The 17911-nt window shown below is 40.6% G+C and overlaps 1 protein-coding gene across 20 annotated transcripts in view; it reads left to right on the top strand.

The window, feature by feature from the left end:
- The window catches only part of GIT2 (GIT ArfGAP 2), a 46869-nt gene that overhangs the window by 9140 nt on the left and 19818 nt on the right, over positions 1-17911 (top strand). For 18 of the 20 annotated variants that reach the window (XR_004316663.1, XR_004316661.1, XR_004316662.1 and 15 more), the window contains exons 7-13: positions 1247-1341; positions 8046-8091; positions 9240-9291; positions 12623-12695; positions 12945-13042; positions 14142-14253; positions 16860-17002. Coding sequence is in view for 16 of the 20 variants with exons in the window: in XM_032471674.1 (XP_032327565.1) it covers positions 1247-1341; positions 8046-8091; positions 9240-9291; positions 12623-12695; positions 12945-13042; positions 14142-14253; positions 16860-17002 (619 nt within the window). In the remaining 4 variants the exon portion in view is untranslated. The remainder of the gene's footprint in view (positions 1-1246; positions 1342-8045; positions 8092-9239; positions 9292-12622; positions 12696-12944; positions 13043-14141; positions 14254-16859; positions 17003-17911) is intronic. The other 2 variants (XM_032471667.1, XM_032471663.1) reach the window with 1 other exon arrangement.

The following is a 17911-nucleotide window of genomic DNA, read 5'->3' as shown; positions in this document are numbered from 1 at the left end:
GGATTTCTCCACTGTGGCCCGGATCATTAGGAAATGTCTTTAGGTGGTCTTGGAAGAGTAGGTTGGATTTAGTTGTGTGAAGAGAAGCTAAGTTATTCCAGGTGGAAAAAAGGACATGGGTCAAGTTCAGGAGGGAGGGATGGACAGGGCATGTTCGGCACAGCAGGGGACCTGACTGGGTAGAGCAGAGTGTGTCAGGAGTAATAAGAGCTAAGGTATTGAGGAATACAGTATTTCATCAGGTCTAACACCCCCCTGATTATACGGGTCATCATTATTTCATGCACCACTAAAAAAGAAAAACTCAGCCAATTAAATGATGGTGTATCGTCAACTGTAGGATACTCCTGATGTCACAGATGTTAAAAAATGAGAAAAAAGTCAAAGATTGGAGACCAGGTAGAGAACTGGTAGGTTGGAGAATATTTTGTAGTGCATTATTTGTGGGAAAAGAAACTGGCAGAAACCAGATTTCATCTTTTAAGAGGAAGAGAGCCCTCAGTAAATGACACTTATTATTATTTACCTTGGAGCTTCCTCTCATACTTTGCATGGAGTAGCCTCTCAGTTTAATGATTTATTTGTATGCCTTGTTACTAACAGGATTTCAAGCAGCTTAAGTATTTGTTTCAAAGGCAAACTTAATATTTTCCATTACGGAAATTGAAGACGAGGAGATAAGAGCTAGCTACGCATTAGATTGGTCTGTCACTGCCTGAATTGAAGACCCTGAGGTGGTTACTGAACTCTCATCTAGAAGTCAGACTGGCTGCATGAGAAGCATCTGGTGGGGAGGACCTTTTTTCAAAATATTGATGTCCACATTCAATCCCATCCTTACTGACTCAGAATTTCCAAGGGTGGGTCCTGGACATCTGTATATTTCTTAAAACACTCTAGTTAAAAATTTTAAGAACCTCTACTCTAGACCATTGATTAATCTTATTTTCGACTTCATTAGATGAAGTTATTTTTTATCCCTCTCATAAGTCCTTGGATTCTTTATTAAGTATTCTGTCTTCTAAATTAATAAAGGGAAGGGAGAAGTTGAGATTGTGAAAACAGTTTTATAAAGGTGGGACTCAAAGTAGACCTTGACAGATTACCTCATACAAAAAGGTTGATTACTCTAAGAAGTCACATTTGCTAAATCACTCAGGTATCTCAGGGGACGTCTCTGTACTTTCCTATTCCAGAGCCGGTGGCCAGCAAGCATTATAAATGGTCCTTTGTTTTCTCTTGGTAGGCAAGGAGGGCACCATGAGCTGGCAGAACGCCTTGTAGAAATACAGTACGAGCTGACTGACAGACTAGCCTTCTATCTCTGTGGCAGGAAACCAGGTGAGTGAAAGGACAGCCGCCCCTCCACACCTCCGCTCGGTCAGTCTCCGGAAAAACAAGTTGGGGCACTATTATTTATGACCTGTGCTCTAAGGTTCCCTTGGGAACATTGTGAATAAGGATTTCTCTTTGAAATGATAACTGTAGCATTTTCAGTTATGTGTAAAATATGTAATGTCGGTCACATCTTGAATTTTAGTTTTTAAAACTTCAGCTCTGCAGTAGGGACTGTTTCAAGAATCAAAGAACCAAAACTGAATGTGCACCACAGTTCTTGTCCATAATGGGAGTAGGAATGGAAATGCAAAGCCGTAACTTTCGTAGTTATTTGAAGAATTCCACTATCTAAGGAATGGGGAAAAGTCAAAAAGTGAACTTTACTGATAACCAGCTTTGTTCGTGAGGTACAACTGGAGTCAGCAAACCATGGTCCGTAGGTCAGATCAACCTATCACCTGTTTTTTTTTTTTAAATAAGGTTTTATTGCAAGATAGCCATACCCACATTACACATTGCCCATGGCTCCTTTGGCATGTAGCAGCAGAGTTGAGTAGGTTGAGAGGTTGCAACAGAGACCATATGGCCACAAGGCCTAAAATACTTACTTTCTGGCCCTTTACAGGGGTTTGTCAACCCCTGACGTAGAGTATCTACGTGCATGTATACAGTGGTTCTCCACCCTGGTTGTACAATAGAGTTACGAGCCCCTAGTGTGGTTCCAGTTCCCAGTGAGATGGAGTTTAAGCACACCTTTCCATGTCTCTTCTGCTGAACACAATTAAAACCCTGGACCAAATGCATTGAGTAGCCATCTAAGGACTCTAGCAGGTGGATTAGGGAGCTCAAAGTGCTACCAAGCTGGTGGTAAGTGTCCTATTTATTTTACTTCTGATCTGGCCTCCTGGACAGCCCCAAACCTGGAACTGCATATCAGGTGCGAAGAATTCTTCTCTGTCTGGTCTGAGGAGCAGGAAATGGGACTCCCACAGGACAGAGAGTCAGGGAATTCCCTGGAGGTTTTTTTCTCCTTTTTCCTCCAGTTTCCCTCATCCTGGCCCCTAGGCAGTCCTAGGCTTCAATAGTGGCAACAGCAGTGGCCACACACACACAGGTGCCTAAATCTCTGACCAAGAACCTGAAGGGAATCCTGATTGCTTTTGTTTTTTCCTCAATTCTCTCACCACTTGGCCCAGGAGGCAGAACCTAGTCTGATCAGTTACCTGTTAAAACAAAATATTAACATTCCCCATAGGATTTAAGGAAGACTCCCAAAGACTCCACAACATAATATGCATAATGTCCAGGATACCATCCATAATTACTTGACATATGAAGAACCAGGAAAATCCCAAAGACTCGCAAGGGGAAAGGTAGTCAGCTGGTGCCAACCCCAGATGACTCAGATGTTAGAATTATCAGACAAAGATTTTAAAGCAGATAGTAAGATGATGCTCTAAGAAGTAAGCGTGAACATTCTTCAAACAAATAGAAAATAGAAAGACTCAGCAGAGAAAGGGAGATACAGAAAAGAACAAAATAGAAATGTTAGAACTAAAAAAAAAAAACAGTAACTAAAATTTTCAAACTCACTGTATGGGCTTAATAGCAGTTGGAGATGACAAGGAGAAGAGTCAGTGAATTGAAAATAGATCACTAGAAATAATCCAGTTTGAGCAAGAGAGAAAAAAGAGTGGGAGAAAAAAAGAAACTGAGAAGAGCCTTAGGGACCTATGGGACAAAATCAGAAGGTCACTTTTATATCATCAGACTCCCAGAAAGAGATCAGAAAGAATGTGGTGCAGAAAAAATATTTGAAGAAATATTGGCCAAACGCTGTAAATTTGGCAAAAGAGATCAATTTACAATTCAAGAAGCTCAGAGAACTCCAAACAGGATAAACTCAAAGAAATCATCACTTAGATACATCAAAATCAAACTGCAAAAGAACCAAGAAAGAAAACATCTTGAAAGCAGCCAAGGAAAAAAAATGACATACACCATATAAAACAATAATTATTTGAACGACTGGATTTCTCATCAGAAACCATGGAGACGAAAAGGAAGTAGAATGGTATTTTTTTAAGTGCTGAAAGAAAATAACTATCAACTCAGAGCTCCATTTCCAGTGAAAATAACCTCCAGGAATGAAGACAAAATGAAGACATTTTAAGATGAAAGAAAATGAGAGAATTAGTTGCTCTACCAGAAATGCTAAAGAAAGTTCTGTGGGTGGAAGGGAGTTGATACCAGAGGGAATCTTGGAACTTCAGGAATGAAGGAGCAACAGTAATGATAAATATCTGGATAAATGTAATAGACTGTGTGTCTTCTTAAGTTTTTAGGATATATATGACAATTTAAAGCAAAAGTTATATCATTGTCTGGTGAGGTTTTCAGCATATGTCAGTGTAATACATGTGACAATCACAACAGAAAGGGGAGAGGGTAAAAAATATGGAAGTAAAAAAATTTGCATTCTTCTTAAAATGGTAAAATATTATTTCTAAGTAGATTGTAAAAAGTTATGTTTATAAGAACCCCCAGCACAACCATTCAAAGACTATGCAGTGATACCTGATCAGAAACGCTAGAGATAAATTAAAATGGAATATTAAAAACTACCCAAATAATCAAAAGATATTTTGATTCAAAAAAAGAGAGGAAAGAGAGGAACAAAAAACTGAAGCCCAAACAGAAACTAAATAATAAAATCATAGACTTAAATCCAAATATAACAATAATTACATTAAATGTTAATGATCTAAATGCACCATTTAAAAGCACAGGTTGTCCGAATGGAATTAAAAAACAAGCTCTAACTGCATGCCGTGTCCAGGAAACCTACTTTAAATATATGTTATAGGTAAATTAAAAATCAGAAAGGTGTAAAATAATATTAAGTAAAAGAAAGCTGAAGTGGCTATATTAATATCAAACAAAGTAGACTTCAAAGCAAAGAAAATTAGCAGGGATAGAGAGGGACACAGCACGATAATTAAAAGGGTCAACTCACCAAGAAGACACAACAGTTCTAAGTGGGGATACACCCAGCAAGAGCTTTAAAATACACGGATCAAATCTGATAGAACTGAAAGGAGAAAAGGCCAAGTCCACAATTGCTGTTGGAGACTCAGTGGTCCTCATTTAGTAATAGATAGAACCAGGGGCAGAAGACCAGCAAGGATGTTGAACTGAAACCAAGCCACCAACCAACTGCACCTGATTGACAATTTACAGCATGTTCTACCTAACAGCACCAGAACATACGTTCCTTTCAAGTACGCGGTTGAACATTCACCAAGATAGATCATATCGTGGGCCATAAGAAAAGAACCTTAGCCAATCTAAAAGAGTTAAAGTCCTATAAAGTATATTCTCCGACCGTGATGGAATTAAACTAGAAATAAATAAAATATAACTGGAAAATACCCAAATGCTTGGAAATTAAACAACATACTTCTAAATAATCCAGGGGTCTAAGAGGAAGTCTCAATGGAAATTAGAAAATATTTTCAGACGAACAAGAATGAAACCACAACATTCAAAGTTTGTGGGATGCAGCTAAAGCAACGCTTATAGGAAATTTTATAACATTAAATTATTACATTAGCAAAGAAGAAAGGTCTCAAATCCTTAATCGAAGCTTCCCAACCCTCAAGAAACTAGAAAAAGATGAGCACAATAAACCCAAAGCAAGCAGAAGGTAGGAAATAATGAAGATAAGAATAGAAATCAATGAAAGTGAAAAAGGAATACAGTAGGGAGAAATCAGTGAACCCAAAAGCTGATTCTTCAAAAAGATCAGTGAAATGGATAAATGTATAGCCATACTGACAAAGAAAAAAGGAAGGAATACACGTAGAAGGGTATCACTACAAACCCCACAGATGTTGAAGAGTAGTGCAAAATCCTATAAATAACTGTGTGCAGAAATTGGACAACTTAGAGAAAATGAACCGATTCTTTGAAAGCCATAAACTGCCAATACCTACCCAAGAAGAAAGGGATAATGTAAATACATAATCCTGTATTTTAAAGAATTTGTACTTAAAACCATTCCATTAAAGAAAACCCCAGCCGAGATGATTTCACTGGAAAATACTGTGACCAACTGAAGTGCTATTGCCATCCAGCAGTACAATAACTATGGTTTATGACTCACATGGCTTGCTAGCTTTGCAATTATGATTCTTTTTTTTTTTTCTTTTGAGTAAAGGTAGATTCGTTTAGAGAGATACATACTACATAGAATGTAGGCTGTTTCAGAAGGCAAGAGAGAGGCCACAAGGTGTGGGGGTTGGATGCTCAGGTTAAAAAAAGTAGATCCATAGTCAAAGTGCGGGCCGTCTCCGAAGACAAGGGAGCCAGGGAGGCGGCGCAATTACAATTCTTAGCAGGTATTTTTAAGTGTTAAGTTTTAAGTGTTTCAAGTTTTGCACATAAAATGAAACTTTTCTACCAAACATTTGAAGAAGAAATAACATCCATTTTACATGATCTTTTTTTTTTTTGAAAACAGAAAGGGAGGGAATACTCAAGTCACTTTCTAAGGCCAGCATTACCCTGATAGCAATCTCAGCAAAGATGGGGCAAAAAAAAAAAAAAAAAAAAAGCCCTTGTGAACAGACACCAGAATTCTCAACAGTGTTAGCAGATTGAATCCAATAAGCATAAAAAGAAAAATACAGCATAAAGTGGGATTTCCAGATACACAAGACTGATAAAACATTTGGAAGCCAGTTAATGTAATTCATTACACTGACTAAAAAAAGGAAAACTATATAATCTTATCTGTTGATGCACAAAAAGCATTTAACAAAATTCAACATCCCTTCACAATAAAAAAAAAAAAAAAGAAAAAAGAAAAACCTCAGCAAACTAGGTATAGGAGGGACTTCCTTAATCTGATTAGGAGTATCAGTTGAAAAACCACAGCTACATTGTAATTGACTGTACTTCAATCAAAAATAAAATGCAAAAGAAAAATAAAAACCACAGCTAACATCGTCCTTAAATAATGAAAGATTGAATCCTTTTGTCTGAAAATCCGAAACCAGGCTAGGATGTCCATTCTCACCATTCCTATTCATCATTGCACCAGAGGTCCTAACCAGTGACATAAGGCAAGTTACTTGGAAAGGCAAAGGAACCAGAATGGCCAAGACAGTTTTGCAAAAGAACAGTAATCACATGGGAGGAATCACACCACCCAATTTTAAGACTTGCTATAAAGCTCTTCTATGCTCAAGACAGTGGTTATGGTGAAAAGATGGCCATGTATATCAATAAAACCATATAGAGAATCCCACACAATTGACCCATGCAAATATGTTCAATTGACTTTTGGCAAAAGTTGCAAAGGCAGTTCAACGGAGGAAGGATAGTACAATATATGGTGTTGGAATAACTGAATATCCATATGCAGACAAATGAAACTGAACTTCAACTTAAACCTCACACCTTGTATAAAAACTAACTCAAAATGGAGTAGACCTAAATGTGAAACCTAAACTATAAAAGTTCTAGAAGAAAACACAGGAGAAAATCTTAGTGATCTTGGTTTCTGTAAAGTATTTAACTGTCACACCAAAAGCACAATCCATAGAAGGAAATATTGATAAATTGGACTTCCTCAAAAATTTAAGCTTCTGCTCTGTAAAGACTGTAGTTAAGAGAATGAGAAGACAGGCCACAGACTGGGAGAAAGTATTTGGAAATCACATACCCAGCAAAGGTCTTAGATCTAGAATATTTATACTTAAAACTCAACAGTAAGAAAACAACCCAATAAAAACTGGGCAAAGATAACATACACATGGCAGATAAATAAGCACATGAAGAGAGGAGTTCTTTAGCCATTAGGAAAATGCCAGTTAAAACCCAGTGAGATACCCCTACCTACCTATTAGAGTGACAAATTAAAAAGAGAAAAATACCAACAGTCCAAGTGCTGGGGAAGATGTGGAAGAAGTGTTAACTCTCATGTGTTGCTGGTTGGAAAACAAAATGATAGAGCTACTCTGGAAAAAAGTCAAGCAGTTTTTTTTCCCCCAGGTTAAACGTACATTTATCTCTAACCCAGCAGTCCTAGGTATTTACCTGAGAGAAGTAAAGACTTACCTTTGCACAGAAACATGGATGTGAATGCTCATAGTGGCTTTTTTCATTGGCACATGATCAATGGCCTCCAGAAGCTTGAGTAGGACTCAGTCAGGAGGCATTAAAGAAGATGGAGCCCCTGCCAGTTCTGCCGAGACCACCCGGGCCAGCCCTGACTGTTGAATGCTGATTGATTAATTTGAAGATGAGCCACCAAAGCTCAAGGAAGCTCCACCGTTTCACACAGAGAGCTGATGGAAGCCTGCTCTGAGCTAACTCAGCTCCCTCAGTGTTCTTCCTGTGGCTGAAGATCATCAGTTATACCGGGGACAAACAAAGTGTAAGAACTAGGGTGAGCCTAGGCCTTCAGTCTAATGATGTCAGGATCACCTTTTACCAGAAGAAAAGGAGGAAATGATCGTTGCTATTGGCCAGATTTTGGGAATTTGTAAGCCAGCCTGCCAACTTCTGTTTCCCCACATAGTTCATAATTATGGGAAGATACTAATTTTGCACGTCGTAAACTGAGAAAATAATAGTGGTGTTCCTTTACAAATCTTAACGGTATTTGTATGAACAAAACTTTGGCTTGGTTTCTGTTTCAGATCACAAAAATGGACAGCACTTTATAATACCTCAAATGGCAGACAGGTAAGGCTGTTGCAATACCAATCAATTTTATCTGTCGCTAATATTGCCTTGGTTGTAGAGTCTTTAAGTGTATTATATTTTGTATTTAACAAAGCCCATACATTTTTCTCTTTTACGGCTATACAATTTGGAAATAAGACGGCTGTAAGTAAACCACCATATAAAACTTAAGTTTGAAAGAGTGCAAGTAACAAATTTGCTAATAAGAAAATGGGAGTCAGTGATGCCGTCACAGTTTTAACCAGCTGTGACAGTGTATTGTGGTTATAGACATATCACAGGCTATTTCTCTAGTGTGAGAAAGTATTTCTTTTGTCTATAACCGGAACCAGCAAATTGTTATTGTCGTTGTTAAGGGGTAGTTAGTAAATATGTTAGGCTTTTTGGGCCCTTTGTGAGAGCCTCTGCCGCAAATACTCAACTCTGCCACTTATGGATGACAACATCCATGGAACACTATGTAAATGAAGGGCGTGCCTTTTCCAATAAAATTTTATTTCTGCATACTGAAATTCGAACTTCATATAATTTTCACATGTTATGAAATACCATTCTTTGGCCTTCCCCCCCCCCAACCACTTAAAAATATAAAACTATGCTTAGCTCATATGCTGAACAAAAAGTGGGCTCTGATCTGCTGACCCCTGGTCTGTAAGGTCAGATGAATTCACAGCTGCAGAAGTGAACCTGAAACCCTCATTTAGCCAATTGCCTTTACACAAATACCATCAAGAGTTTATGAAATGATTAACTGCTGTTCCGGATGTAGTCTTGCCATTGTAGTTTTTCGCATTCTCCCCTTTTTGAATTTTCTTCTATTGTGGGTTGTTTTTTTTTTTAATACGTCAGAAATTATGGCTTCTCCCCTAAAGGGCCTGGGGACGACCCTGGCAATGTTTTTTGTCTTTTAGTTAGTAGGTGCATTATCTTTTTCTTTACCATGTTGCATGATTACGATATCTCTAGGGGTTACTTTCGCCAAGTTCTCCTCCAAGTTTCCTCACTGACTATTGGGCTGTAGAATTTCGGCCTCTGACCATGTCCATGAACTGTAATTAATACCCGAATCCCTTGGCTGTCTTAATCTTCTACAGAGTTCATGAGAATGGTTTTACTTATTTGCTTATTAGTTTTGTACGTTTTCTTAGCAGCCTGGATTTGTCTGAACTGGCAAAAGCTGCTAAGAAGAAGCTTCAGTCTGTGAGTATCTCTCTTGCCTAGCGAACTCCAGTGTGGAAAACTGTGTGTCCCGCTAATACCTGTTTTCAGCCCTCTACCGAGTCCATCAGGTGACTTGGTTCCATGCTCTAGGATGTTAAATCAGAAACAGACCATCCAGTACCATCAAAGAGTGAAAGTACTACTCAGTTTATCCAGTTTATTCTCTGCTTCAAATAATGCCATTTTTATCTGTCTTTTTGAAAGTGAGGACTGTGCCTATGACATTAGGAAGTTTCTCCCCATGAGTTCCCTAGTTTCTCCCCATGAGTTCCCTAGTTTCTCTCAGTGTAAACGAGGGAGTGGGACACGCTTCTTGGGATTACTTCCTGTAGCCTCTTAGGATGCTAGAGAATGATGAAAGCTGATGCTGGAATGGTGAGTACCGCAGATTGACTGGCTGCCCTTTGGGGTCCAGCCCCTGTCATAACGGTCGTGCACGTCCCACACCGTTCATCAGAGCTATGTGAACATAGACTTTTAAGAGCTGGTTCTGCCCGGGCTCTGTGCTCAGAGTTTGCCCAGTCCTGCAGGTCACAGGCTCACTTTAGTCAGCCTTAGTCAGGACCCTGAGAAATCTACTCCTCTGGGAATGATGTCTCTCAGAGGAAGCCTCACCAGGGTGCTTCCCCAGCCATTCTAACCACCTCAGCTGTTCTCATCGCTCTCAAGATCAGAACCAAATTCTTAACTTCTTTTCTTAACCTCTAAGGGCGTCATCCAACTGGCACCCTTCTGTTCTTGCCCCACCTCTCTTCTGGTTCCCGCTGTGTGTGGGGGAGGGGCTGGAGGTGTGTGTGTGGGGGGGGTGCGTATATTTAAATAATTCTTAAAGGTTAGCAGTCTGAGGCACCTTCAAGGCCACCTTCAAGCCCTCTTTCAGGAATTCTCTTTGGCCTGCAGTGTTCTCCTTTCCCAGCTTCCCTCCCTTTCGTCAGGCAAGTAGCTGAAATCTGAGCCCCTTCACAGCGAGGGTGGGGGTTTTCCCAAAGCCTGACTCTGAACTTGCAGCTCCCCTCCCTTCCAGCTTACTCCTCATTCCCGTTTTCACACAAGACTCTTCACTAGAACTTCATGTAATATTCAGTACTAAATAGTACATAAAATGAATTTCTCATGACTAGCATTTAACTGTAATATGAAATAAATGTATTTTATGCAATTTGTTTGGTGTCTCTGTGTTCTGTATCTATGGTTTTGTGTGTATATGTGTTATTGCCTTTCTTAAATGAAGGAGTTCATATACTAAGATGATTAAGATGATAAGCTTTTGAGTCAGATAGCACTAAATAGCCTATGACTTCCTTTTAATTACTTGCACTCTGGAAGCCAATTTTTATTTTAAGTAATTCAAACTTTATAGATAAAACCCACACTCCCCTTGACTGTCCTGTTCTGCATTTGCTAGGCTGAAAGCTGGGGCTACTTCTGTAATACTTCTAGCACACAGCAGGCACTAGCTAAATATCTGGAGCAAAGTTGAGTATAGCTCTCCAGAGCTTGGGCTCTGGGTCATACTGGTCAGGCACGGATCTCAGCTCTGCCAAGCTTCTTAGCCTCTCTGTGCCTTGGTGCCCTCGCCTAGAAAGGGAGCTAATGACCCAGCAGGGGTGGCAGATCAGAGCTGCTCAGTAAGAGTGAGCTCCCCACGCCCTGCGGGCTCCTCCTCTTACCAGGACCAGTTAGTTTATCCTACAGTATCCCCGTCCTCCCCTTCCTCTCTCTCCCTCTCTCCTTTCCTCCCTTCCTTCCTCTCTCCCTAATGAAAAGCTGCGAGAAATGTAATAAGACTAATGTATTTCTTGACTTAGTAAATGTTAATATTTTGAGAGACTTCAACTTGCATCTCAGGTCCATCACTTCCTGGCTTTTGTGACTTTAGATGAACTACCAACTTCTGTGCCTCGGTATCCTGATCTGTAAAGTGGGATAATAGTAGTTCCTGTCCTCAGAGAGGTGTTGTATTTAATATGATGATGTTAGCAAGGTGCTTGGAATATAAGCTCTCAGCGGTATTGCTCTGGTAGTTGTTGTTAGTAATAATAACATTAGTTTATAACCCCTTAGAGGAAAGAGACTGGGTATTTGAGATGCAGGTTCAATTTCCCAGTTCTGTGCCACCTTATCCAGCAAAAGGCTCTCAGAGTTTGTTTTTTGTTTTTTTTTAATACCCACCCTCCTGTCAGTTTATTTTGAATTATAAATGTAATATAACCACACTAGGGAAAATTTAGAAAATAGAGAAGGGGAATCCTCCTCATTCACTGTATTCTTAATGGATTCAGGCTCAATGTTTTGGTCTGCTTTTTCTAATTCTTTCAGATGCGAAATCTTTTTGTTTTAACTGAGACGTAATTATAAGTATAGAATTTTGTATCCTGCTTTTGTCACCTGACAATGTGTTGTACCCATTTTAATGAGTTCCCATGAGGTCTGTGCAGCCAGCTTTAAATTCTGCATAAAATGCCTTCTGGTCAGTGTGTGAATGGCCACTGACTGAGTCCCGTCTCAGTGCCGGGTACCGTGTCGGGGTGTAAGGAACAGTAGCGAATGGAACGAATTCAGTGTCTGTTCTCACAGAGCAGGGAAGCAATCAACTCAAAAGGAAAGCCACCAAGAGGCAAGGGTGCATTTCATGAGGGAAAAAGTGCAGAGGGAGCTGGAGCCGGCCTGGGCTGGGGTTGGGGTGCTGCGCCTTGTCTCGGGCAACCTGTCCTGGTTGCTGCCAGGTGGGCACTCCTGTCTGTGGGGCCTGTTTCGTAGGGACAGCCTACTGATGAGACAGGCTGTCCTTGGTTGGGGACGCTCAAGGAGTTTGGGGGGGGCTTGAAGGACTGCTGCGGAGGAAGACAGATGTCACCAGGGCCTGAGGGTGTTTTCCTGCAGTGACCTGTTTTAGCCTCTCAAAATGGCGTGTTCTGGCTTCTTTATCCTACCAAGGGTTTAAGATCCCTTATGGGGGTGAGGACTTGGCAAACATTGTCAGGAAAGAGCAGAAGGAGAGACTTTAAGGTGATACCCCCAAAGAGCAGAGACCCAGAACCTGCTTTGAGATTCACACCTTAGATGCCTCTTGTCTCCCTTATGGCACATGTTGGGAGGGAGGGAGGGAGGCTGCTGTGGGTAGCAGGTATTTCCAGAGGGCCTGTACTATTTTGGAAATGTTACTGTCTCATTAACAGTGGGTGTTCACTAAGTAGGCACTGGCTTTGGATTAGATGTTGGAGGTAGATAGGTGAATATGTTGTATTTCTGCTCATTCTCCGAGTGTTAATCCTTGTCCCTTGTGTCCCTGATATGTTCTTACTTTCAGCTAAGTAATCATTTGTTTGAAGAACTTGCCATGGACGTGTATGATGAAGTTGACAGGCGAGAGACTGATGCAGGTGACTGAACATGTGGCTTTATCTACTAAGCTTTGTCATCAGTGGGCAGCAACAAGCTGCCAGCCTGAGTGTTACTTGCCCAGTTTCTACTGTCTTGATAAAACATTTGTCGATACTAACTTTTGTGTCTATCGGCTTCGGAGTGTGCTACTCCGAGTCTCCCTAGTAACGTGGGAGCCGCGGCTCTCAGAGGAGCGGTGGCACACCCGTGGTGATGAGATCCTATCTCTGGCTCTTTCCTCTGGCTAGTCTGGCTTGCTACGCAAAACCACAGCACCCTGGTGACCGAGACAACTGTCGTCCCCTTCCTTCCGGTCAATCCCGAGTACTCATCGACACGCAACCAGGCAAGTGGCCGAGTCCGAGAAGTAGATATATTTGGGGAATGGCTGATACGATGGTTTATTTTCGCAGGGCTGATGTTTAAATTTTTTTGATCCATTAAAATGTTAATATCCTTTATACACACACACAGACACACCACTCACAGATTGATTAAGAAAAGCAATAGATGTTAATAGATGACTGGGAAAGAATATAAAACGATTCATAGAAGAAATATTAATGGCCTTCAAATGTGAAGAAATGTTTAACCTCATTAGTAATCAAGGAAAGCAGCCTAAAGGCATCAAATTAATAAAGGATATAATAAAAGGTGCTCCAAGCTGGTAAAGATGTGTGGCAAAATGGGCTTTCTCCTGCTGCAGGTAAGAGTTTAAATTGCTGCAGACTTCAGGAAAGCAATTTGTTAACTGGCTGCAGAGGCTTCGAATTAACTGCATCCTTTTACATAGGAATTCCTTATTTGGGAATATGTTCTAAAAATACAAAGCTTTATGCACAGCGATTTTCATCAGAGCACTGTGTGTAATAATAGAGCATTAAAAAAAAAGCCTAAGCACCCATCAGGAGGAGAGAAGTTGAGGAAATCAGGAAGCCCTTTTCATTTTTATTGATTCACAGCTATATGTAATCATGGAGTCCGAGGGAATAGCTCAAGTGGTAGAGCGCAAGCTTAGCATGCGTGAGGTCGTGGGTTCAATCCCCAGTACCTCCTCTAAGAATAAATAAATGTAATGATGGAGTCCAAGCATCTAAACTATAACGTTATCTTGAAATTTTAAAATTTCCCTCCAAATTAATTTTTTTTATTATTAGTAGGTCTACTTCAGAATGGAGTTGATATTAGGGAAAAGGCATTCAGTAGAGCCATTTTGCTTTTGTTTACAAAAATAAATATGCATTTTGAGAAGTTAACTGTTAAATAGTTCTATTATGTAAATAATTTTGGACTGTTCATAAGGAAAATGTTAGGTTTGATGGAATTGTGGCTGTGACTGAGTATGCTGGAAGGTCTTTGCTGAAGTCTAACAACAGTCTTTACCAGTTTTATGTGAATATTTATATTTTTACATCTGAGACAATTTCCAATTTTCTCACCCTTAGGGCAGACAGAAATTAGCTCGGTTTAACGCCCACGAGTTTGCCACACTGGTTATCGACATTCTCAGTGACGCCAAGAGGAGACAGCAGGGCAGCCCTCTCTCTGGTTCAAAAGGTAACAGTTCCAGACCTCTAAATGTTTGCTACTTTGGCCTTCTAAACTTCACACAAGTGTTAAAGTTATAAAGAACATAATAATAATTAAAGCCACCATTGACACAACTTAGTTAAAGCCTTGTAAGTTTTATTAGTGCTATGTTGTGATGGAAAGTTTCTCTCTCTGAGCCCTGGTGAACTATAAATGTTTCAACGTTATTAACTGCTATTCAGATCTATCTTATATATATATAAAATTGCATCCTGAAGTTATCTCAGAAGTCTGACTTAGATCTTGTTAAAGGACCTAAGAAAATAAACCCTCTTGATTGAAATTACAGCTCCCCTGCTGTTGCTTACCTTCAAAACTGAGTTCTAAAGAATTAAAATTTGTGACTATAAACTTTAAATGTCTACAGTGAGAATTACTGGGGTTTAAAATTGTGAAGGGAGCATCTGTTTCTGGGTGCCCTTTGAATCTTGTTCAGGACCTTGTTGAGGTCCTGTCCCTGTACTTTGGATCACCCTTCTTCCTCAGCCCTGATACTATATTTTTGTGGTTTTTTTCTAATTAGAGAAATAATAACATTTTTACAGAAGAAATACACACCATAAAAGTTCAGTTTTCAGTCAGCATCGCTTTCCCCAAAGACAGAAATCATTAACTGACAACAGTGTGTTCTTCTTGGTTTTACTGGCTCAACCGGGTACAAATAAGCTCTAAGAAACTTTGTTAAATTTTGGTGAAGTTTCAGTGATAAGGGTCCTTTCATAAACTTGAAGTCTCAAAATGTACATCCTCTTTGGTGGTTCCATCTCTAGGGGTTAATTGAGGTGGAATAGTAAGAGATATTGTATGTATATTGTATACAACACGGAAAACATCTGAAACATAATAACAGAGCAGTGATTAGTCACCTATCTGAATAGTGCACAGGCCTTTTTTTCAGAGAATGTGTAATGACATAAAGTAATATTTTTTTAAAAGGTTTAGTATAATCCCAATTTTGTAAGGAAAACATTTGTAAACATGCACACGTACAAGGGAATATACCACATGTAAGTATAAATATAAAATCAATCCTCATTATTCATGGGTCCCATTTGGCCAGTTCACCTACTTATTAAAATGTGTTACCTCAGAATCAGTACTCAAAGCACTTACACGGGTAATGTGTGTGCAGAACGGCAAAAAAATTGAGTCCCCCAAAATACACGTTCCCAGCTGAGGTTGAACAAGGCGTTGCTTTTGATTTCAGCTCACACTGTAAGCAAGTGTCCTTTTCGAGGTCTGTTTAGTGCCACATTTTTCACATTTTTATGCTTTTTGTTGATGATTTCACTGTTTAAACTCGTCCCCAGGCATAGTGCTGAAGAGCTGTCCAGGGTTCCTGAGTGCAGGAGGGCTGTGATGTGCCCAATGGAGAGAACACGTGTGTTAGATACATTTCAGGCCTGGGTTACAGTGCTGTTGACCGTGAGCTCAGCATTCGTGAATAAACAATATATATTAAAGGTGTCTTTAAAAAAAAGATACATGTAAAACAAGGTTCCGTATTGATCGGTTGACAAAAACATGACCAGAGGTTTGCAGGAAGCTAACCCTGTGTTTCCACTCAGAGCAATCATTAAGGTAACTGTTCCAGACCTCTTAAGGTTTGCTACTTCCTAATTTGCTAATTCAGTCTTCACAGCAACTTTATAGACCGTTACTGCTACAAATTGACTGTGTGTAGGTATATTTGCTTAGGAAAAAGACTGGTAAGAAACAGAACAACATGTATCATAGCCATGAATGATTACCCTAGCATTAGTTTCCATTCTTCTACCTTGAATCTTTGCTACTTCTGTAATCTGATGATGTGTATATTTTAAGTATTAATTTTAAAAATTAAAATTCCTTTTAAGCAGACATAATTTATCACCCAGATATTATCTGTCAAAAGATCCGGAAACAGTATTGGGAATTAGAGGTTTGCTCGAGTTGCCTGAAAGAAAGTGGAGAGACTTGGATAATTTGTGAAATCTTTCATTCAAAATGTATGAGAGCCGATAGAATCATCCCTGCTTCCTTGTAGACCACACGTTCCTGATATGCATGTGTGTGTCCAGAGGGTCGGTCTCCTTTTTTTTTCTTCCTCTCACTGGCATTCAGCTGTCAAAATGCCAATCTGCCTGTTCTTTGAGAACCTAGTTTCTAGGCTCCACTTTAACAGTTTCCTTTCTGTTTTGACTTGACATCACTTTGTAAACAAGTTACAGTTATAATTGAATTCCAGTCCATCTTACAATAGTTACAGCTCTATTTTCATGACTTCTGAGCTACACCCTGTTTCCTTGAATGATTACAAACTTGGGAACCTGCCTTCTGAACCTGAGCAGCTCTTTCCTAAATCATCTAATTAATTTGCCCGCACTTGGCAAGCAGCTCAGGGGTGTTTAAATCTCTCTGCGCAGTTTACAGTAGGCTCTCTGTCCAATTCATAACTTACTCTGTTATCCCTGTTTTGGTGTGAATATAACCTTGCTATTTCTGTCGTTTTCTTTTAGTCTTTTAAATGGCTAGTTTTTTGGGGGGGAAGTTTTTTTTAAGCCCGAAGTGAGGTTGTTTGCTTCCATTCACAGACAATGTGGAGCTCATACTGAAAACAGTCAATAACCAGCACAGTATTGAGAATCAGGACAACGAGCAGCCGGACTATGACAGCGTGGCGTCAGACGAAGACACGGACCTGGAAGCCGCCGCAAGCAAGGCAAACAGGCAGAAGGTGAGATGGCACATCGCACACACAAAGGGAGACTGCGTTGCCCTGTCACTGCCTCTCCTCCTGCGAAACTGCCTTATTTGTGAATCACTTGAGGGCTAGCCCTGTGGGAAGTGCTCTGGAGGTGAAGCTGAGTTTACTGCTAGCTTGGGCCAAGCAGAGGTCAGTGGGGTAAATCGTTTAAAATAGGAAGTCTTTTGTCCCTGAGTCAGTTGCTAAATCACAGCCCTGCCGCAGTTTTGACTTTATGAAACCTGTGAGGAGGGGCTGGTGGGTTTTATTCTTTCATCTAGTGTTTAGCGTGTGACTTCTCTGGATAATACCCTCCTGAGGGAGGCCTAGTCCCTCTCGATTGTGAGGCCGTCACTGCCCAGTAGGGGAGGTCACGGTGCAAGTGTAATGAGCACAGACAGAAGCAGAGGTGGAGGAGTCACACCTTGTTGTGGAGGAGGGGTGTTCGGGAGGTTTTGTAAGTGGGATAGCTCTTAACTAAGTGCCTTAAAGGATGCATGGGATGTGGGCGTGTGGAGAGGCAGAGGCGGGTGGTCCAGGCAGAGAGAAAGTGAGAGAGCAGTGTCTAGGGGGATGTCTGGTCACGTGTGGTCAGCCTAAAAGGAGTGGGATTCAGAAAGCTGCCATAGAGGCTGGGGTCACACTGCACAGGAATGTGACGCCAGACCGAAGAGCCTAGCCCTCAGCCACCAGTGCAGAGCCCAGGAAGCTTTTAGGCCGAGCAGGAGGTTAGAGGTTAACCACTTTGAGTCCCTTTCTGGGAAGACTGTTCTGGGGGGCCGGAGAGTGGAGGAAGGGAATCCAGTCAGGGGAGGGCTGAAGAGGTCCAAACAAGAGCTGCCACAGGCTCACCAAAGGGCCTCCACTGGGAGGGTCTGGGTGGAGGAGAAGTCCCTGTAG

This window comes from Camelus ferus, chromosome 32 (genome assembly GCF_009834535.1).
Source record: "Camelus ferus isolate YT-003-E chromosome 32, BCGSAC_Cfer_1.0, whole genome shotgun sequence".
Classification (NCBI taxonomy): domain Eukaryota; kingdom Metazoa; phylum Chordata; class Mammalia; order Artiodactyla; family Camelidae; genus Camelus; species Camelus ferus.
Note: the sequence above shows the minus strand (reverse complement) of the source record. Positions and strands in the feature narration are given on the sequence as shown.